This window comes from Pelmatolapia mariae, linkage group LG1 (assembly GCF_036321145.2).
Source record: "Pelmatolapia mariae isolate MD_Pm_ZW linkage group LG1, Pm_UMD_F_2, whole genome shotgun sequence".
NCBI classification, from domain to species: domain Eukaryota; kingdom Metazoa; phylum Chordata; class Actinopteri; order Cichliformes; family Cichlidae; genus Pelmatolapia; species Pelmatolapia mariae.
In genome coordinates, this window is record NC_086227.1 from 38,027,481 (window position 1) to 38,050,473 (window position 22,993).

At 41.0% G+C, this 22,993-nt stretch overlaps 4 protein-coding genes and 1 pseudogene across 4 annotated transcripts; 2 read left to right on the forward strand and 3 right to left on the reverse strand.

Annotated features, from left to right (window-relative positions):
- Positions 1-5,917: 5,917 nt before the first annotated feature.
- agrp (agouti related neuropeptide) lies at positions 5,918-6,794 on the forward strand. The gene is made up of 3 exons (XM_063468877.1): positions 5,918-6,077; positions 6,401-6,498; positions 6,603-6,794. Exons 1-3 carry the CDS (start codon positions 5,939-5,941, stop codon positions 6,792-6,794), a joined length of 429 nt encoding a protein of 142 aa, XP_063324947.1. The 5' UTR covers positions 5,918-5,938.
- Positions 6,795-7,561: 767 nt separating this feature from the next.
- Positions 7,562-9,539, reverse strand: LOC134623876 (chymotrypsin A-like). The gene is made up of 7 exons (XM_063468886.1): positions 9,488-9,539; positions 8,891-8,994; positions 8,720-8,799; positions 8,453-8,531; positions 8,187-8,367; positions 7,806-7,939; positions 7,562-7,723 (listed from the first exon to the last, which is right to left on the reverse strand). The coding sequence occupies exons 1-7, from the start codon at positions 9,537-9,539 to the stop codon at positions 7,562-7,564; spliced, it is 792 nt and encodes a 263-aa protein (XP_063324956.1).
- A 4,941-nt stretch (positions 9,540-14,480) lies between these two features.
- LOC134627346 (chymotrypsin A-like) lies at positions 14,481-16,609 on the reverse strand (annotated as a pseudogene).
- A 488-nt stretch (positions 16,610-17,097) lies between these two features.
- On the forward strand, positions 17,098-17,977 carry LOC134623893 (agouti-related protein-like). Its single transcript, XM_063468903.1, has 3 exons — positions 17,098-17,257; positions 17,584-17,681; positions 17,786-17,977. The coding sequence occupies exons 1-3, from the start codon at positions 17,119-17,121 to the stop codon at positions 17,975-17,977; spliced, it is 429 nt and encodes a 142-aa protein (XP_063324973.1). The 5' UTR covers positions 17,098-17,118.
- Positions 17,978-18,831: 854 nt separating this feature from the next.
- Positions 18,832-21,674, reverse strand: LOC134623884 (chymotrypsinogen A-like). The gene is made up of 7 exons (XM_063468895.1): positions 21,623-21,674; positions 21,158-21,261; positions 20,987-21,066; positions 20,720-20,798; positions 20,454-20,634; positions 19,076-19,209; positions 18,832-18,993 (listed from the first exon to the last, which is right to left on the reverse strand). The coding sequence occupies exons 1-7, from the start codon at positions 21,672-21,674 to the stop codon at positions 18,832-18,834; spliced, it is 792 nt and encodes a 263-aa protein (XP_063324965.1).
- Between the last annotated feature and the right edge of the window lie 1,319 nt (positions 21,675-22,993).

Sequence of the window (22,993 nt, forward strand, 5' to 3'; positions counted from 1 at the left end):
AATGAAACTTAAGTGCATCTGCAGAATAAACAGTTAACAGGTTCAGGCTCTGGGACTCAGACTGATGTTTAAAAGAAACTATGAATATCCCCCTAATTATGTTGCAATAAAAACAATAATATTTTTGATTTTTTTAAATGAGTGATTTGCAAATATGTATAGATTAATAGCCCAAAAATAACCCAGTGAAGTACGCTGTGCCTTGATGATAGAGGGAGATGGATACTATGAGGTCAAAAGTGAATTGAACTAATCAGACAAAACAGAAAACAGCTCAGCCCTTCCTCAGCAGCAGCTCTCCCGCCTGGCAGAGCTGTGACTTCAAGCCTTATTTTTCTCCTTTCCCCCCTTTTTCTATTATTTCTGCCTTTTCCTTTTCCTCCTGCCTGCGATGCTAAAGTTGATTTGAATGCGTCATCTGGAAGGTTATTTCTAAAATGCTTTTGGTGCATAGACTGTATATAAAAGTTGGACGTGATCAAGTTAAAGTGAAATCTCGGGCTGAGCATTTTCACGGTTACCCTGTTGGGATTTTGAAACGGGACACCACATGCCCATAAAATATATGTAGCAACTTGTGCATTAGTGGCATAATGTGCTTCACCTTATTACTTTTTAAACACCATTATTCTATTCTAATTTACAAAGTAAGCATCAGATTACGTTCAGTAAGTGCGCAAAAGTAGCAACTGAGACTATCATTTCATCAGAAAAGTGTTTAGTGAAGTCACAAATCAAGCGTGACTGGATCATATCTTCTTTACAGTTTGACTTCTTTTTGAAGCCACCCTCTGCTGGCCATTGGAAAGAATGCAGGCTGAAGCTGAAGCTGTGTCTATCCTTTATATACAGTCTATGATGTGGCTGGATTTAGGCTGCACCACAGCAAGCAATTTGCTCTTCACACATCAGTTTGTTGCTGACAGTTGGACACTAGTAGACATCCATGGCTCTGGTTGCCTAGGTAACCCTTTAGCGTATTTGCCACCAGGTCATATGTCAATCAAGGTATGCTGCATTCTTACTGGTAGTCTTTTCAATTGAAGCATTAAAATGTTATCTTTGGAACCGCGCACTTTGAGCTGTCTGCAGTTTTTTCAGCCTTAGTTGCTTAAACTTGCCAGATGTTGTTTATTTTCTACATCTGTTCACAGTTGTGAAGCACTTTATTAACACACGCAAAGCCTTTTTATTCACACAGGCTACACTCAGTAGGTGTTGATTTGTCCTGCTCTGTGTTTTCCCCGTATTGTAAACCTGCACAGGTTCTCCATTTTCTGTGTTAAGCACATTGAGTGTATATGTAATGAAATGTGCTATAAAAATAAAATTGTCATCAGTTGTCAGTGTAATTTTTGCCTGCACCTTAACATGAAACACCTGCTAGATGATACGTGAAACACTGGTGGAAAATAGGACCCACAGCAAAAGGAGAACTCTGCAAATACACGGAGGTCCATACGTTTTTGTACAATTACATAGTTCTTGTAATTTGTCTTGTGAATCTTCTTTTTTTGATATAGTTAGGGTTGGATCCGGTGACCCTGAGTCCTTACTTAGTTTTACTGCAATAGGTGTAGACTGCTACTGGATTCCCATGATGCACTGAGTGTTTCTTCTTCACTCTATATGGGTTTATACACCTCTCTGCATTTAATCATTGGTTATTATTCATCTCCGGCTCTTTTCCACAGTGTGTTTTTTGTCCCGTCTCCTTCCCCTCACCCCCAGCCTCCCTGAGTCTGGTTTTGCCAGAGGTTTCTTCCTGTTAAAAGGGAGTTTTTTCCCACTGTCGCCAAAGCGCTTGCTCATAGCAGGTCATCTGATTGTTGGTGTTTTCTCTGTATTATTGTAGGGTCTTAGAATCTAAAATGCCTTGAGGCAACTTTTGTTGTGATTTGGCGCTATATAAATAAAACTGAATTTGGCTTCTGTTTTGCCACAGCAAATTTTAAATAAACCAAGACATGATTGAAGTTGAGTTTTAATTCAAGAATCTATTTCATTAAATGTTTAGGAATTACAGTCACTTCTATACATGGATACATGTCATTGACCTGTAAAGATTCAAGAAGTTTATTGTCATATACACCGCAAAACACAAATGTTACGCTGCAATGAAATTCTTACTTTGCGAGTTCCCTTTAACACAACTAAATAAACAACTAAGTAAAAAAAACATAACAAAAAAATTCTAAGCATAGAAAATAATAGAATAAAGCGAGTGCTATGTACACTCGCTTTATTAATTGCACTTATTTTGAAGTGCAAGTAGTTATGCAACACTGTCACAGTGTTAACATAATCAGATTATGCAAATATAAAAATTGTTTATATTGTATGTAGTTGTATTATATTGTATATAAATGTTCAAAATTGCACGTTTATAGGTCAAATTATTGAGGTCATTGTTGCAGATAATCACAGTTCAACAGTTAGTCAGTGATTCAGTAGCCTGGTGGACTGTGGTGAGAAACTGTTTTTAGTCTGGTTGTCCTTGCTTTCACACTCCTGTAGCCTCTGGCAGATAGTAGGAGTGTGAACAGTGTGTGCTGTGGATGGGTGCAGTCCTTAATGATATTGTGGGCCCTTTTTCTGCCCTGGCTGTTGTAAATGTCCTGCAGTGGTGGGAACAGATGATTTTTTTCTATCCTGAGTGGTGCTATTCCCGTACCACACTATGATGGAGTTTGTCAGGATACTCTCCACCGTACTTCTGTAAAAGTTGCTGAGGAGTTTGTACATCTGTATAAGCATAAGCAGCAGTCACAGCATATCTTCAGATGATGCAGCTGCGGCGCATATCACTGATGCGACTTTAAAATAGGCGGGGTCAGAAGCACGAATGTTTAATTTGATTAAAGCCCTGTTACCTCAGCTTCTGTCTCCTCCTGCATCTTCCTCGCCTCCTCTGTTTGCATCACAGGTGTGAAGAAATAAAATGCAGGTGCAGCAGAGAAGAAAGGAACGGTAAGTGTTTCATCCATTTCTAATCAACATTTTTACAGCAGCGTTTTTGACGTGTAATGGTGGCTAAAATAATTTCAAAATACTCCTTTAATTTCTAACAATAGACCACACAAACCCATCAGGGCAGAAGTCCAATCTGAAATTTCTGTAGCAAATTTAAAAGAGTTGATTCCACTAATAAAGTAAAACATCTAATTAAAGTGTAATGCTCCCAAATAACAGAGGGCAGCTACCAAAACCTGAGTCTCACACATGGTCGATTATGGTGGTAACCTTCAGATGGAATTACCCACAATCCACTGTGACATGAAAGAAAAAGGACCCACACATTGACTGTGGTAAGAGTTCAGGCTGAAACAGGAAGTATGTGAAGACAAACATGTTTATTAAGTCCATTTCCTGCTGATGGGCTGTAATCAGTTGATTCTGAGCGCAGATGCTATGTGCAACTGCAGCTGCATCTGATCTCATTTGTACTGAGTGCGGTGATGATGTCAACAGTGTGTCACTATTCAGAGAATTGGCAGCATGTTGGCAGACAGAGGACGAGGAGGAGGAAGTCTAACCAAAGCAGCAGATTGACAATAATAGAAGAAACATGAAGGAAGCTGCTGATCTAATGTTCTCCATTAAAGCACCCTGAGAGGATTATTACTGAGTGTACTGAGCTCTAATGAGCACTCAGGTCAAAACTGACAGCACAGAGGCGAACACGACTACTTTTACTGATTAAAGAACAAAATAAAGGCACATTGAATAAATTTACAATTTACTTTTTTTATCCACATAGTTAATTTTTTTATTTTTATTTGAACTCACGCAGGCTTATCGAATCAATCGGTCCTATTTCCTAGATCAGTTCATTTACCACTCTGGGCTGGTAAGAAAAAAGAAGACCAAATTCAGTTAAACCACTATGTGAAAACATTTCAGGTTGGACAAGAACCTAGCCTGCCTTTATATCCTCCTCTGTCAGCTATTCTGCAAACAAAGGTACCAAATATCTAAAAAATAACGACAAAAAAGAACCAAAAAACTCACACCAGGGAAGAGTTTGAGCAGGAAGCTCCGTACTGGGTCATTTGCCCAATGCTGAGGACCTAAGGTCTTCTCAGAGTCGAGGTGGAGCACAAATCTACTCCAAGTGGGAGAAGAAGGTTTCCTGAACACACGCATCTAAAACTGGTTCTGCAGACCTGAAGTGTCACATCTGCTGCTGCAGGATTACTGTGTTTTAGTAACACAGTGATGCTGCGTTCATGTGTTCTCTCTGACCTTGCTCTTCCTTTTCCTTGCTGCAGATATCTCTGGCTCCAGGGCTCATCTTTCTTATCTGTGTTTACCAGCCTCTGCTTTTTTGTTTGTTTTGCCTTTCTGTTGTCTCCTTGTCTTTTTCACATTTCCCACAACTGGTTTTATTAAAGATTTCTTCTTATTAAAAGGTAGTTTTTACCTTTACCCAGGCAGTATCTGGGTTTCCCTCTGTAAAACAGCACTCTGCCGGTCTTTCTATCTTGCAAGACTAAGTACCCAGAGGTGATATTTGCTTTGATTTTGTGCTAGAAAATAAAGAAAAAGATAAAATTAATAGTTTCCACAAAGAAGAATATAGTGTTTTCTATTAGACACTCAACTGTCTGTCGAGTTTTTGATATATTCTTCATTTGTTTTTGTTGTATATAGATGAAAATAGACAGAAGTGACCTTTACGACATAATCACCATACTAATAGATGCTCCAACCCCCTGCTATCCAGTCTCACGTATAGTTTAAATTAGCCTTAGAGCTTCCATCATGCTCCATTTGATGTATCTCTGCAAGGTCGCGGGATGATGCACATGCACAGCGGGTGCCATTCCATACCAAACCTGCGGGTCATGTGACCTTCTTCCTGTCCAGGGGTCTTTAAATTGCCCCTCATCTTCTCAGAGAGTCACAGTGAAGAGTCACAGCAACAGGTGAGTCACATCTCCATCTGGTTCTCTTCTGATTCAGTTTATGTAGGAAGTAAATAAGATTTTATTTATGATTAAAACTGAAGTTTTATTTAAGCCTTCTGGTGTATTAGTGATAATAACAGGAATATTATGCTGTAAAAGTGATTTTTTCCAAGGATACAATTTTGTTGTAGAAATAAACATCCACAGTTATCTTTGTATTATTACAGTTGTGTTTTTGATAATTTAAAAAATAAGTTTAATAAAAAGTCAAATTCAGCAGTGTAAAATTATTTTAATAAAACAAAGTAGAACTATGCAGCCTAGTACTAAATGTCCTTTGCACCACTAATGAAACCCAGCAGGAATGATTTTGTTTTTAACTGCTGACGAGCTTCACTGTGGATGTAAATGACAATGTGCTTAATGAGAATCTCTCCTTGCTTTATGCATGACTTGTTTTCATCATACAGGAAAGTGATTAAAACAAGTGCTATGGGTTATTGCTAAGGAAGAAAGGGAGATGTAATTTAATATTTTACGGAACAATATTTAATTTGTTTTCCTCCAAGGTTTGCAATCTGTTCAGTGTGGAAATTTCAACAGATTTTGTTATGCATAAGAATAATACTCTGTTGGTTTAGATCTGAAAAAGTAACACTTGGTGCTGAAATTTATAACTGACAAACTCAAATTTATGTGCTGAAAATAAAGAGAAATTCACAAACCAGCAGGTTAGTTTATTTCACGTGGGATCAGATCATATCTGTTATCAAACTTACTCCAATAAGCTCCAAAACTTGTTTGGTAGAAAATTTCACACATGTTAGTTGTCTTTGTATTCAGTAAAGAAGGTTTTTGAATGCAGAGAATGAATAAAAATGTGACTTGGAAGTTTTGGCGTTCCCCCTCTTTCAGGTAAACTGAAGCCTGTGTCTGTTTCCTCCTTTCAGAGGCTCTTGTTGGAGAAACTGAGGATTGTGGGAGTTGTGGTGCAGGTTTTTCTTCTTCTTTTGTCTGACAGCAGCAGGATGTTTGGCACTGTGCTGCTCTGCTGTTGGTCCTTCGGTCTGCTGCCGCTCGCCTCTTCGCTGGTTCATGGAAACTTACCGCTCGATGAAGGTCCTGTCGCTGGACGTCGCACTGAAACCTCCTTCCTATCTGAAATCGGTCAGTAACATCTCTTCATTCAGAGAGCTCCAACCACTGTCTCTCCAACACACCAGGTTTGGAAGGATTAATCTGTTTAACAGTGGAAGCATGAATATTTTTAGATAGAAAAAGTAGACCTCTGAACATGTAGTTTTCTGTTTTGTCCCCCCCCCTTTTTTTTTTGTTACATCACATCTAGTAAGCCCAATCTTTTACATTTGACTGCAGTTATTTTGAAGTATTTTGAAATTGATTTTTCACATACAGCAGATTAAACACAATGGAGTGATTAGGGTAAGCAAAAATGCAAAATACATTCTGCTGTGTTTTCTGATTTGCAGAAAGAAGCCAAGTACCTGACCGCATGCACGAGCCTGCCCTCCTCCCTGTGGACTCTGTAGAAGATCATTTTTTGATGGATACAGGCTCCTATGATGAGGTGCAGCATTTATACCAGCAGTTTACTCTTTACCTCGTGAATCCCTGTTAACAGGTTTACCTCAACAAAGTGAATTCATCTGCTTGCTGCGTTTATGTTTGCAGGACACGTCTGCAGCCTTACAGCTGCAGGGTCGGGCCATGCGTTCACCTCGTCGCTGCATCCCTCACCAGCAGTCCTGTTTGGGCTACCCACTTCCCTGTTGTGATCCCTGTGACACCTGCTACTGCCGCTTCTTCAACGCTATCTGCTACTGCCGCCGAGTTGGCCACGTGTGCCCCCCAAGACGCACCTGATAACAAGCTGCTGTGATGAGAAGCGAAGGCAGAAACTCATACAGCAAATACGATCTGTGATCTTTTTGTTCCGTGTTGGATTAAATGTGCTGTAATAAATAACTGATGAGGACAGTGTGTGTAATCATATCAGTGTAACCTGAAGATGTGAAAACACATCTATCTATCTATCTATATATATATATATATATATATATATATATATATATATATGTATGTATATGAATTACTGAATGAAGAAAGACAAAGAAATCTATGTGTGGATTGTGCTTTAATCTTGTAAGGAAGTCAAAAAGTGATGCCCACAATCACAACCCTTAACTATATCTCATTCATATTAACATGTCTTTCTTTAGCAGTTAAGGAACATAAAATATTTGTTTTTTTACCATAAAAAGTAGTTTTTATTCACTGCTTCTAGTATTTATGTATAGCTAGGCCAACCTGATTCTGGCGCTGCTAAACACCAGGCAAGTGCAACGCAATAAAACTCTTCTGGAGTTCACCACACTTCATTCACCGAATGCTCGATGTCTTAAAATGAATTTCTACAGAAGAGTTTCCATGTTGGGTCATTTGTCCATTTCTGTGAATGAATACATTAATAATGTTTCTTTAATATTTGTGATAATTTGTCTGGTCACATAATAAAAACATGAAGATGAATATTAAGGAGAAAAAGACACAATCACGAGTAGGTCATTTTCATTGTTTCTGTGTTTTATTGAGGATTAGCTTGATGCTGAAACCTCTCATATGTGACATGCTCAGTTGGCAGCGATGGTCTGGTCGATCCAGGCACGCAGCTTGGTGACACGGGCATACACTCCGGGAGTGGAGGTAGAGCAAGTTGAGCTTCCCCAGGACACAATACCAACCAGAGTCCAGGCTCCAGATTTCTCACAGACCAGAGGACCACCAGAGTCACCCTGAAAAATAACACATGAATGTTTAACACAATATAAGAAGCTAAGCACCAGCGCTTCTGTAATTGATGGAGGTCCCACTCACCATGCAGGAGGAGACTCCGGAGGCTCCAGCGCAGATCATCACATCTGTGACTTGGCTGCCCCAGTAAGACTGGCAGTTAGTGTTGGTCAGCAGGGGCAGGGCAGCCTGCTGCAGAAGGGGTGGTGTGGTGGCAGCTGCAACACACACACACATCAGACATTAGAGACTTTTTTTATCATGCTCTATCATTCCTCATGTTTTAGCACTACTGTTAAAGCTCCACCTGGTGGTCTCATTACAGTCCAAACCCACGTATATGTGATTGTTTGGAGTAAATCCCTATCTAATAATTGTTTAACCGATCAGTGTCTATGAAGACAGTATAACAAAGAATAACAGGTTTCAGCACAGCCTGCTTCAAAAAAGTGGGTGAGCTCTTACCGTTGTAGCGGGTCAGACCCCAGCCAGTGGTCACACACTTCAAGCCTCCGGGGAAGTTGTCGGAAGTCTCGGCCACACAAACTGGGGAAACACGTGTGCCCAGTTGGGCAGGGGTGGCCAGCTTGATGAGTGTGATGTCGTTGTTGATGGTGTAACTGTTGTAGTTGGGGTGCCTGAACACCTGTTGGGAAGTGACATCGTTATGAGCGACCAACAAACCCTGACATGTAGCTATACGATGAAAGCTGATGCAGTGTTTCACCCACCTTGCCGGGAGCCAGGGTCTGGATGTTCTCGGCGCTGGAGGAACGGTCGTGCTCTCCGAGGATCACACGGTCGGAGGTCCTGCACAGAAAAGAACAGAAGCATGTGGGCATTTCTGAGATCACCACATTACCTGAAAACTGTGTTTTTACTTATTTTTATTCTACCCCAGATACACAGCAATGCCCTCTAAACAAGGATTCTCTTCGTCAAACATGACTCTATGTCTTAATTGGAGTTTTCAGTCTTTAAAACCAGCTTAAAGTTACCTGATGGTGCAGTGAGCAGCTGTCACCACCCAGTTCTCATTGATGAGAGAACCACCACAGAAATGGAAGCCGGTGTAGTCCTGTTACAGCAAAATGAACAACAACAGTTAGACATTTCCACCTGATTGTGTGATGAGGTGTGAGAGTGTGTGTCTTTGTTTCTTCATTTACCTGGAGGGACACCTGCCAGGGCCAGGAGTGAGGCACTGCCTCCTCACCGTTCACAATGCGGGCATAACCGGTGATGACAGGACGGATGGCGGGAACTCCGCACCCTGGTGACATCAGAACATCAGAATTATGCCATTAACAACAATAAAATTAATGTAACTGTCACATTGGCACTAACTGTAAAATTAAGCAAATGTTTCTCTCTAATACTGATCTGCTTAAAACATAATGACACATATACGCCACACAGATCTCTCAGCTGGACCAGATTGTTTAATCCATCTTAATGTTGTTTTTTCCCTATTTTTTAGAGAGAGATACTTTTGCCACAGTTAAAGTTTTATTGTATTTTCATATCATGTTGCATTATGTTATTAAACTGATTCAACTCTTTGATTTCTCCATTCTTGAATATTTTTTGATACCGTCTTCTACTTTTTCTTTCTTCGCATGTAATTCTTAATGTAAGTCAATAAATGAGTCATTAAAATGGAAAAAAAGGAGAATAAATTACAATATGTCCCTCACTGCTTTGAAAAAAGACAACTTACAACATGCTTCACCCAATGAGCTATAACCTTAAAGAGTTTGTCTCACCGTAGGCGGCGCCAATGAAGGCGAGGCAGGAGAGGATCCACAGGAAGGCCATGGCTAGATCATGTCAGGGCAACCTACTGGAGGAGGTTTTATACAGCAGGGGTGTGATGTGATTGGATGGAACCAGGGTGGTTACATCTTATCTGGACAGTGGGAGTTTAACAGGTGATGCTGACAAAGAGCTAAGTTTGGTTTTCCAGTGTGAGGGACCATGACATTTACACGTGCAGCTGATTCACTGTAAAGGAGTGAAAGAACTCGAGTTATGTTCCTTAACTGAGGCTAAAAATAAAGATTTACATCACCATTGACTAATCTTTTATTATATATATATATGATGTAACTGACAGTTTGCTTAATGAAAACATCCACTGTGTGTTATTGCTAAGAAGGAAAGGGAGATGTATTTTAATATTTTACTGAACAATATTTAATTTGTTGTTTTATCTCCAAGGTTTAGACTTCTTTATTCAGAGTGGAAATTTCAACAGATGTTACCCACTTCAGTTATACATAAGAATAATAATCTGTTGGTTTTTATCTGAAGGAGAAAAAAAACCACTTGGTGCTGAAATTTATTACTACAAACTTAGATTTATTTACTGAAAAAAAGAGAAATTCATAAACCAGCAGGTTAGTTTAAATTATGTATTTAATGTGGGATCAGATCACATCTAACCAGTGAATCAATGTTATCAAACTTATTCCAACAAGCTCCAAATCCAAAACTTGTTTGGTAGAAAATTTCACACATGTTAGTTGTCTTTCTATTCAGTAAAGAAGGTTTTTGAATGCAGAGAATGAATAAAAAATGTGACTTGGAAGTTTTGGCGTTCCCCCTCTTTCAGATAAACTGAAGCCTGTGTCTGTTTCCTCCTTTCAGAGGCTCTTGTTGGAGAAACTGAAGATTGTGGAAGTCGTGATGCAGGTTTTTCTTCTTTTGTCTGCCAGCAGCAGGATGTTTGGCACTGTGCTGCTCTGCTGTTGGTCCTTCGGTCTGCTGCCGCTCACCAAACACCAAAAAGCAAACTAGAAATTTGCAAAAAGCAAGATAAACATGAAAAATTACAAAGAAAGACTGATACAGTATCCACATCTGCAAAATAGAGTAAAACAGTGAAATGTGGATTATAAAACAGTAGGTCTCTCTCTTCCAAGTCTGGTAGTACATGACTTTTTCAGTTTGTCAGTTCAATTCAATTTTATTTATAGAGTGCTAAATCACAACAACAGTCGCCTCAAGGCTCTTTATTTTGTAAGGCAGACCCTACAATAATACATACAGAGAAAACCCAACAATCATATGACCCCCTATGAGTAAGAAGTTTGGCGACAGTGGGAAGGAAAAACTCCCTTTTAACAGGAAGAAACCTTCAGCAGAACCAGGCTCAGGGAGGGGCGGGGCCATCTGCTGCAACCGGTTGGGGTGAGAGAAGGAAGACAGGATAAAGACATGCTGTGGAAGAGAGCCAGAGATTAATAATAAGTGTGATTCAGTGCAGAGAGGTCTGTTAACAGATAGTGAGTGGGAAAGGTGACTGATAAGGAAATACTCAATGCATCATGGGAATCCCCTGGCAGCCTATCCCTATTGCAGCATAACTAAGGGAGGATTCAGGGTCACCTGGTCCAGCCCTAACTATATGCTTTAGCAAAAAGGAAAGTGTTAAGCCTAATTTTAAAAGTAGAGATAGTGTCTGTCTCCCGAATCCAAACTGGAAGCTGGTTCCACAGTAGAGGGGCCTGAAAACTGAAGGCTCTGCCTCCCATTCTACTTTTAAATACTCTAGGAACAACAAGTAAGCCTGCAGTGTGAGAGCAAAGTGCTCTAATAGGGTGATATTTTACTACAAGGTAAAATTAAGATAAGATAAGGTCATTAAGATAAGATGGGGGCTGATTATTTAAGACCTTGTATGTGAGGAGCAGGATTTTAGAATTCAGTTCTGGATTTAACAGGAAGCCAATGAAGGGAAGCCAAAACAGGAGAAATCTGCTCTCTCTTTCTAGTCCCTGTCAGGACTCTTGCTGCAGCATTTTGGATTAACTGAAGACTTTTCAGGGGTTTTTTTTTTTAGGACATCCTGATAATAATGAATTACAGTAGTCCAGCCTGGAAGTAATAAATGCATGAATTAGTTTTCAGCGTCACTCTGAGACAGGATATTTCTAGATTTAGAGATGTTGTGCAAATGGAAGAAAGCAGTCTTACATATTTGTTTAATATGTGCATTGAAGGACATGTCCTGATCAAAAATGACTCCAAGGTTCCTCACAGTGTTACTGGAGGCCAAGGTAATGCCATCCAGAGTAAGAATCTGCTTAGATACCATATTTCTAAGATTTTCAGGGCCGAGTACAATAACCTCAGTTTGATCTGAAATAAAAAGCAGAAAGTTAGCGGCTTCATGGACAGATAGAGCTGGGTGTCATCTGCATAGCAGTGTAAATGTATGCTATGTCTTCTAATGATGCTGCCTAAGGGAAGCATGTATAATGTAAATAGAATTGGTCCTAGCACTGAACCCTGTGGAACATAATAATTGACCTTAGTGTGTGAAGAGGACTCTCCATTTACATGAACAAATTGGAGTCTATTAGATAGATATGATACAAACCACTGCAGTGCAGTACCTGTAATACCTACAGCATGTTCTAATCGCGCTAATAGGATATTATGGTCGACAGTATCAAACGCTGCACTGAGGTCTAGCAGGACAAGCACAGAGATGAGTCCACTGTCAGAGGCCATAAGAAGATCATTTGTAACCTTCACTAAAGCTGTTTCTGTGCTGTGATGAGCTCTGAAACCTGACTGAAACTCTTCAAATAAGCCATTCCTCTGCAGATGATCTGTTAGCTGTTTGACAACTACTCTTTCAAGGATGTTTGATATGAAAGGAAGGTTGGAGATTGGCCTATAATTAGCTAAGACTGCTGGGTCTAGAGATGCTTTTTAAGTAAAGGTTTAACTACAGCCAGCTTGAAGGCCTGTGGTACATAGCTGATTATTAGAGATGAGTTGATCATATTTAAATTGAAGCATTAATTTATGGCAGGACTTCTTTGAGCAATTTTGTAGGAATGGGGTCTAAAAGACACGTTGATGGTTTGGAGGAAGTAATTATTGAAGTTAACTCTGAAAGATCAATTGGAGAAAAAGAGTCTAAATGAATATCAATGGTACTGAAAGTAGCTGTAGATAATTTTACATCTGTGGGATGATTATTGGTAATTTTTTCTCTAATGATTAAAATTTTATTTGTGAAGAAGTTCATGAAGTCATTACTAGTTAACGTTAAAAGGATGGTTGGCTCAAAAGAGCTCTGACTTTTTGTCAGCCTGGCTACAGTGCTGAAGAGAAACCTGGGGTTGTTCTTATTTTCTTCAATCAGTGATGAGCCACTTAATAATTGATCAACAAATCGATTAACTCTGCCTTACAGAAACCTGGTTACAGCAGGATGATTATGTTAGTTTAAATGAATAAACACTACGAGTCATACTAACTATCATAAACCTCAAAGCACAGAGGTGGCAGCAATATTCCTGACCAGCTTATCAATCAACCAAAGACCAAGACAGACATTCAATTCATTTGAAAGTCTGAGGCTTAGCCCTGTCCACCCTAGCATGAAAACTCAAAAACCAGTCTTATCTGTGATTATCTGTCGTCCACCTGGGCCTAGCACAGAGTTTCTGTCTGACTTCTCAGACTTTTTATCTGATTTAGTGCTCAGCTCAGTTACAATAATCAATGTGGGTGATTTTAACATCTTCTTCTAACATATAGCATAGAAACTGAACATTTAGTGGTGTTTCCTGATAACCCTCTCTTGTCTGAACATTTCCTGATAACACTGGTTTTTATATAACAGTTTATATAATGAAAACCTGCTACCACTGCCGAGTTGGCCCCGTGTGCCCACCAAGAGGCACCTGATAACAAGCTGCTGTGATTAGAAGTGAAGGCAGAAACTTGTACTGCAAATACGATCTGTGATCTTTTTGTTCCGTGTTGCATTAAATGTGCTGTAATAAATAACTGATGAGGACATGTTGGAATAGGTAGGGAGGAGTTGTCTTTCCTCTCCTCACAGGGAGATGTCCACTCCTGGAGATGTAAGATGAGCCAAGGGCCGGACTACGCCCCAAATAAGGGAGAAGTCAAGTCTAAACAGTGGCTACGCCTCAACTTTTTAACCAGTCATATTAGAATTCTGTTTGTGTGTCTCATAATAAAAGTGTTTGCTGCTTGTGTGCAGTGGCCTTTCTATGTCTGGACAGAAGGAGGTCTGTGGCACCTTGTAAAATTAACTTGAAACTTTAACTGTGTAATAAATTTTGAAAACTTATACTTTGAGTTTATTTGTCTTTTCTCAAAAAGAAAAATAACCCAACAGTGTGTGTAATCTACTCAGTGTAACCAGAAGATGTGTTTACATGTGAAACACTGAATTAAGAAGGACAAAGAGACCTATTTTTAGATTGTGCTTTAATCCTGTGACATCTAAGACATCGTAAGAGATGACCACAATCATAACTCTTTGCCTGTAGGTTATTTCCATAAATATGTAATTCTATAGCAATTAAAGAACAAAAGATATTTGGATTTTGACCATAAAAAAGTCATTTTTGCTTTTCTCCCAAACACAAAGGGTTAGAATTATCACTACTAATGACTTACACCTCAAAGATTTCATAATGCTGGCAGGTGTATTTTAAACTGAGCCAGACTATTTGTTAATCGCTGCTTCTAGTATTTATGTATGGCTCGGCCAACCTGATTCTGGCGCTGCTGAACACCAGGCAAGTCCAACGTGACAAAACTCTTCTCGAGTTCACCACACTTCATTCACCGAATGCTCGATGTCTTAAATGAAAATGAATAATAGGAGAAAAAGACACATTCACGAGTAGGTCAGAGTTTTTCAGATTTTCTGTGTTTTATTGAGGATTAGCTTGATGCTGAAACCTCTCATATGTGACATGCTCAGTTGGCAGCGATGGTCTGGTCGATCCAGGCACGCAGCTTGGTGACACGGGCATAGACTGCAGGAGTGGAGGTAGAGCAAGTTGAGCTTCCCCAGGACACAATACCAACAAGAGTCCAGATTTCTCACAGACCAGAGGACCACCAGAGTCACCCTGAAAAATAAGAATAAATAAGACGTTATAAAAAGCTAAATGGTAAATGGACTGGTTTTCTGCTTTATCTGAGCACTCAAAGCGCTTTACACAACTTGCCCCATTCGCCCATGCCCTTTTGTCAACGCTCTTTCGATGCATCGGAGCGCAGCTTAGTATGTTGCCGAAAGATATTTGGCATGCAGACTTTAGCAACCAGGGCTCAAATCAGCAACCTTCTGATTAGTAGGTTTCCTGATCTGACGCCTGACCCACAGCCATCGCCAGTAGTGGTTTTTGATACGGGCGACACGGGCGATTGCTCGGGGCGGCATTGTGGTGGGAGGCGGCATCACTGGCATCGGCAAAAAAAAAAAAATTGCGCGTACTCATGCTGCCCACACGTCATGTCAGCGCATATTGGGAATGGCATAGGCACCGATCGGTTTTCTATCGCCCATTTGCTGGGAGTAAGGGCGCCCTCCGTTTGCGAGGTGCGCCTGCTGCTTGCGGCACAGGGAGGAGAGGGCGGGGCGGCGGGGGAGTCTCTGACCGGCTGGAGCAGCATCTAATAACCAACTCGCAAAATAAAAACAAAATAAAAACAAACCAACAAACACGAAAACACCAGACATCATGATACAGACTTATAATTTGCACCGGTGTTTTTTCGAAATTCTATACACGAAAAGCCCTCGGTGCGCCTGCTCGCTGCTGAAGTCAAAGTAAACTTTATTGTCATCTCCGCTACATACAGTCCAGTATATAGAGAGAGGAGACGACGAGGCTCCAGTTACAGCAGTGCAAGTAAACAAACAATAAATGTAAGAAGAGTAAGAACATAAATATACACTTTAGGACCAGGGGTAAAGGGATCAATAACAATTAAAAATTTACAGTTTGATGATTTAAAGTCTCACACACAACCTGTTGACAGGGGAGGGTGGCGGTTGCTTCCAAATAGAGCACATTTCACTCATAATGTTGTAAATCCAAGCCCATTATGTATTCATGATTTGAATCCTGGGTTGTGTGAAATCCCAGAAATACACCTTAGACAAAGCGATTCTGTGAACTGAGGTGTAGGTTTATTAGGTTATGTTGTGGCGATCCTCGAGTTGGGGGATTTGTGTTCATACTGGAGTGCAAAATTAAAACCAATGGAAGATGGACAAGAAAAGTTCAAAGCCATCAGGTGCTCAGTTTAGAAAAAAGAGAAAAGAAGAGGAGGAAAAACGAGCAAAAGATACAGGTAAGCAGATGTGTCATTGGATAATGGCAGGTCATCCTGAAACAATCAGAATCAGAATACTTTATTAATCCCTGAGGAAATTATGGATTAATAAAGTTACAGTTGCTCCAAGAAGAAATGGTGTGTGTGTGTGTGGGGGGGGGCAGAGGGACTGTTCGCCCAGGGCGCCAAACAGGCTAGGACCGCCACTGGCCATGCATAAAAAGCTCAGGATCAGCGCTTCTGTAATTGATGGAGGTCCCACTCACCATGCAGGAGGAGACTCCGGAGGCTCCAGCGCAGATCATCACATCTGTGACTTGGCTGCCCCAGTAAGACTGGCATTCACTGTTGGTCAGCAGGGGCAGGGCAGCCTGCTGGAGACGGGGTGGTGTGGTGGCAGCTGCAACACACACACACAAACACATCAGACATTAGAGACTTTTTTATCATGCTCTATCATTCCTCGTGTTTTAGCACTACTGTTAAAGCTCCACCTGGTGGTCTCATTACAGTCCAAACCCACCTATATGTGATTGTTTGGAGTAAATCCCTATCTAATAATTGTTTAACCGATCAGTGTCTATGAAGACAGTATAACAAAGAATAACAGGTTTCAGCACAGCCTGCTTCAAAAAAGTGGGTGAGCTCTTACCGTTGTAGCGGGTCAGACCCCAGCCAGTGGTCACACACTTCAAGCCTCCGGGGAAGTTGTCGGAAGTCTCGGCCACACAAACTATTGCTAAGGAAGACAGGGAGATGTAATTTAATATTTTGCAGAACAATATTTAATTTGTTTTCCTCCAAGGGTTGCAATCTGTTCAGTGTGGAAATTTCAACAGATTTTGTTATGCATAAGAATAATACTCTGTTGGTTTAGATCTGAAAAAGTAACACTTGGTGCTGAAATTTATAACTGACAAACTCAAATTTATGTGCTGAAAATAAAGAGAAATTCACAAACCAGCAGGTTAGTTTATTTCACGTGGGATCAGATCATATCTGTTATCAAACTTATTCCAATAAGCTCCAAATCCAAAACTTGTTTGGTAGAAAATTTCACACATGTTAGTTGTCTTTCTATTCAGTAAAGAAGGTTTTTGAATGCAGAGAATGAATAAAAATGTGACTTGGAAGTTTTGGCGTTCCCCCTCTTTCAGGTAAACTGAAGCCTGTGTCTGTTTCCTCCTTTCAGAGGCTCTTGTTGGAGAAACTGAGGATTGTGGGAGTTGTGGTGCAGGTTTTTCTTCTTCTTTTGTCTGACAGCAGCAGGATGTTTGGCACTGTGCTGCTCTGCTGTTGGTCCTTCGGTCTGCTGCCGCTCGCCTCTTCGCTGGTTCATGGAAACTTACCGCTCGATGAAGGTCCTGTCGCTGGACGTCGCACTGAAACCTCCTTCCTATCTGAAATCGGTCAGTAACATCTCTTCATTCAGAGAGCTCCAACCACTGTCTCTCCAACACACCAGGGTTGGAAGGATTAATCTGTTTAACAGTGGAAGCATGAATATTTTTAGATAGAAAAAGTAGACCTCTGAACATGTAGTTTTCTGTTTTGTCCCCCCCCCCCTTTTTTTTGTTACATCACATCTAGTAAGCCCAATCTTTTACATTTGACTGCAGTTATTTTGAAGTATTTTGAAATTGATTTTTCACATACAGCAGATTAAACACAATGGAGTGATTAGGGTAAGCAAAAATAATGCAAAATACATTCTGCTGTGTTTTCTGATTTGCAGAAAGAAGCCAAGTACCTGACCGCATGCACGAGCCTGCCCTCCTCCCTGTGGACTCTGTAGAAGATCATTTTTTGATGGATACAGGCTCCTATGATGAGGTGCAGCATTTATACCAGCAGTTTACTCTTTACCTCGTGAATCCCTGTTAACAGGTTTACCTCAACAAAGTGAATTCATCTGCTTGCTGCGTTTATGTTTGCAGGACACGTCTGCAGCCTTACAGCTGCAGGGTCGGGCCATGCGTTCACCTCGTCGCTGCATCCCTCACCAGCAGTCCTGTTTGGGCTACCCACTTCCCTGTTGTGATCCCTGTGACACCTGCTACTGCCGCTTCTTCAACGCTATCTGCTACTGCCGCCGAGTTGGCCACGTGTGCCCCCCAAGACGCACCTGATAACAAGCTGCTGTGATGAGAAGCGAAGGCAGAAACTCATACAGCAAATACGATCTGTGATCTTTTTGTTCCGTGTTGGATTAAATGTGCTGTAATAAATAACTGATGAGGACAGTGTGTGTAATCATATCAGTGTAACCTGAAGATGTGAAAACACACACACACACACACACACACACGTATATATATATATATATATATATATATATATATATATATATATATATATATATATATGTATATGTATATATATATATATATATATATATATATATATATATATATATATATATATATATATGTATGTATATGAATTACTGAATGAAGAAAGACAAAGAAATCTATGTGTGGATTGTGCTTTAATCTTGTAAGGAAGTCAAAAAGTGATGCCCACAATCACAACCCTTAACTATATCTCATTCATATTAACATGTCTTTCTTTAGCAGTTAAGGAACATAAAATATTTGTTTTTTTACCATAAAAGTATTTTTTATTCACTGCTTCTAGTATTTATGTATGGCTAGGCCAACCTGATTCTGGCGCTGCTAAACACCAGGCAAGTGCAACGCAATAAAACTCTTCTGGAGTTCACCACACTTCATTCACCGAATGCTCGATGTCTTAAAATGAATTTCTACAGAAGAGTTTCCATGTTGGGTCATTTGTCCATTTCTGTCAATGAATACATTAATAATGTTTCTTTAATATTTGTGATAATTTGTCTGGTCACATAATAAAAACATGAAGATGAATATTAAGGAGAAAAAGACACAATCACGAGTAGGTCATTTTCATTGTTTCTGTGTTTTATTGAGGATTAGCTTGATGCTGAAACCTCTCATATGTGACATGCTCAGTTGGCAGCGATGGTCTGGTCGATCCAGGCACGCAGCTTGGTGACACGGGCATACACTCCGGGAGTGGAGGTAGAGCAAGTTGAGCTTCCCCAGGACACAATACCAACCAGAGTCCAGGCTCCAGATTTCTCACAGACCAGAGGACCACCAGAGTCATTCTGAAAAATAAGACATGAATGTTTAACACAATATAAGAAGCTCAGGATCAGCGCTTCTGTAATTGATGGAGGTCCCACTCACCATGCAGGAGGAGACTCCGGAGGCTCCAGCGCAGATCATCACATCCGTGACTTGGCTGCCCCAGTAAGACTGGCAGTTAGTGTTGGTCAGCAGGGGCAGGGCAGCCTGCTGCAGACGGGGTGGTGTGGTGGCAGCTGCAACACACACACACATCAGACATTAGAGACTTTTTTTATCATGCTCTATCATTCCTCGTGTTTTAGCACCAGTGGCAGTCCTAGCCTGTTTGGCGCCCCGGGCAAACACTCCCTCTGCCACCACCACCCCCCCCACCCCACCCCCCCACCCCCCCCCCCCCCCACACACACACACAAAACATATTAAGGACTGTACATTAACATAAAACTGTTGTATTCAGTATTCTGATTCTGATTGTTTCAGGATGACCTGCCATTATCCAATGACACATCTGCTTACCTGTATCTTTTGCTCGTTTCTCCTCCTCTTCTTTTCTCTTTTTTCTAAACTGAGGACCTGATGGTTTTGAACTTTTCTTGTCCATCTTCCATTGGTTTTATTTTGCACTCCACCCATCCCCCAACTCGAGGATCACCACAACATAACCTAACAGACCTACACCCTAGTTCACAGATTCACTTTGTCTAAAATGTATTTCTGGGATTTCACACAACCCAGGATTCAAATCATGAATATAATGAACATAATGGGCTTGGATTTACATCATTATGAATGAAATGTGCTCTATTTGGAAGCAGCCGCCCCCTCCCCTGTCAAAAGGTTGTGTGTGAGACTTTAAATCATCAAACTGTAAATACTAAATTTTTAATTGTTATTGATCCCTTTACCCCTGGTCCTAAAGTGTATATTTATGTTCTTACTCTTCTTATATTTATTGTTTGTTTACTTGCACTGCTGTAACTGGACCCTCGTCGTCTCGTCTCTCTATATACTGGACTGTCTGTAGCGGAGATGACAATAAAGTTTACTTTGACTTCAGCAGCGAGCAGGCGCACCTCGCAAACGGAGGGCGCCCTTACTCCCAGCGAATGGGCGATAGAAAACCGATCGGTGCCTATGCCATTCCCAATATGCGCTGACATGACGTCTGGGCAGCATGAGTACGAGCAATTATTTATTTTTTTAAATTTTTTTTGCCGATGACCGTGATGCCGCCCCCCACCACGATGCCGCCCCGGGCACCCGCCCGTGTCCCCCGTATCAAAAACCGCTACTGTTTAGCACTACTGTTAAAGCTCCACGTGGTGGTCTCATTACAGTCCAAACCCACCTATATGTGATTGTTTGGAGTAAATCCCTATCTAATAATTGTTTAACCGATCAGTGTCTATGAAGACAGTATAACAAAGAATAACAGGTTTCAGCACAGCCTGCTTCAAAAAAGTGGGTGAGCTCTTACCGTTGTAGCGGGTCAGACCCCAGCCAGTGGTCACACACCTCAAGCCTCCGGGGAAGTTGTCGGAAGTCTCGGCCACACAAACTGGGGAAACACGTGTGCCCAATTGGGCAGGGGTGGCCAGCTTGATGAGTGTGATGTCGTTGTTGATGGTGTAACTGTTGTAGTTGGGGTGCTTGAACACCTGTTGGGAAGTGACATCGTTATGAGCGACCAACAAACCCTGACATGTAGCTATACGATGAAAGCTGATGCAGTGTTTCACCCACCTTGCCGGGAGCCAGGGTCTGGATGTTCTCGGCGCTGGAGGAACGGTCGTGCTCTCCGAGGATCACACGGTCGGAGGTCCTGCACAGAAAAGAACAGAAGCATGTGGGCATTTCTGAGATCACCACATTACCTGAAAACTGTGTTTTTACTTATTTTTATTCTACCCCAGATACACAGCAATGCCCTCTAAACAAGGATTCTCTTCGTCAAACATGACTCTATGTCTTAATTGGAGTTTTCAGTCTTTAAAACCAGCTTAAAGTTACCTGATGGTGCAGTGAGCAGCTGTCACCACCCAGTTCTCATTGATGAGAGAACCACCACAGAAGTGGATGCCGGTGTTGTCCTGTTACAGCAAAATGAACATCAACAGTTACACATTTCCACCTGATTGTGTGATGAGGTGTGAGAGTGTGTGTCTTTGTTTCTTCATTTACCTGGAGGGACACCTGCCAGGGCCAGGAGTGAGGCACTGCCTCCTCACCGTTCACAATGCGGGCATAACCGGTGATGACAGGACGGATGGCGGGAACTCCGCACCCTGGTGACATCAGAACATCAGAATTATGCCATTAACAACAATAAAATTAATGTAACTGTCACATTGGCACTAACTGTAAAATTAAGCAAATGTTTCTCTCTAATACTGATCTGCTTAAAACATAATGACACATATACGCCACACAGATCTCTCAGCTGGACCAGATTGTTTATATTGTTTGATACCGTCTTCTACTTTTTCTTTCTTCGCATATAAGTCTTAATGTAAGTCAATAAACGAGTCATTAAAATGGAAAAAAACAAAGGAGAATAAATTACAATATATCCCTCACTGCTTCGAAAAAAGACAACTTACAACATGCTTCACCCAATGAGCTATAACCTTAAAGAGTTTGTCTCACCGTAGGCGGCGCCAATGAAGGCGAGGCAGGAGAGGATCCACAGGAAGGCCATGGCTAGATCATGTCAGGGCAACCTACTGGAGGAGCTTTTATACAGCAGGGGTGTGATGTGATTGAATGGAACCAGGGTGGTTACATCTTATCTGGACAGTGGGAGTTTAACAGGTGATGCTGACAAAGAGCTAAGTTTCATTTTCCAGTGTGAGGGACCATGACATTTACACGTGCAGGTGATTCACTGTAAAGGAGTAAAAGGACTCCTTAACTGAGGCTAAAAATAAAGATTTACATCACCATTGACTAATTTTTTATTATATATGTGTATGTATATATATATATATATATATATATGGCTAGATCATGTCATACATACAGTCAGGTCCATAAATATTGGGACATCGACACAATTCTAACATTTTTGGCTCTATACACCACCACAATGGATTCCAAATGAAACGAACAAGACATGCTTTAACTGCAGAGTGTCAGCTTTTATTTGAGAGTATTTACATCCAAATCAGGTGAACGGTCTAGGAATTACAACAGTTTGCAAATGTGCCTCCCACTTCTCAAGGGACCAAAAGTAATGGGACAGAATAAGAACCATAAATCAAACATTCATTTTTTAATACTTGGTTGCAAATCCTTTACAGTCAATCACAGCCTGAAGTCTGGAACACATAGACATCACCAGACACCGGGTTTCATCCCTGGTGATGCTCTGCCAGGCCTCTACTGCAACAGTCTTCAGTTCCTGCTTGTTCTTGGGGCATTTTCCCTTTAGTTTTGTCTTCAGCAAGTGAAATGCATGCTCAATCGGATTCAGGTCAGGTGATTGACTTGGCCATTGCAAAACGGTCCACTTCTTTCCCTTCAAAAACTCTTTGGTTGCTTTTGCAGTATGCTTTGGGTCGTTGTCCATCTGCACTGTGAAGCGCCGTCCAATGAGTTTTGAAGCATTTGTCTCAATATGAGCAGAAAATATTGCACGAAACACTTCAGAATTCATTGTGCTGCTTTTGTCAGCAGTCACATCATCAATAAATACAAGAGAACAAGTTCCACTGGCAGCCATACATGCCCACGCCATGACACTTCCACCACAATGCTTCACTGATGAGGTGGTATGCTTAGGATCATGAGCAGTTCCTTTCCTTCTCCATACTCTTCTCTTCCCATCACTCTGGTACAAGTTGATCTTGGTCTCGTCTGTCCATAGGATGTTGTTCCAGAACTGTGACGGCTTTTTCAGATGTCGTTTGGCAAACTCTAATCTGGCCTGCCTGTTTTTGGGGCTCACCAAAGGTTTACATCTTGTGGTGAACCCTCTGTATTCACACTGGTGGAGTCTTCTCTTGATTGTTGACTCTG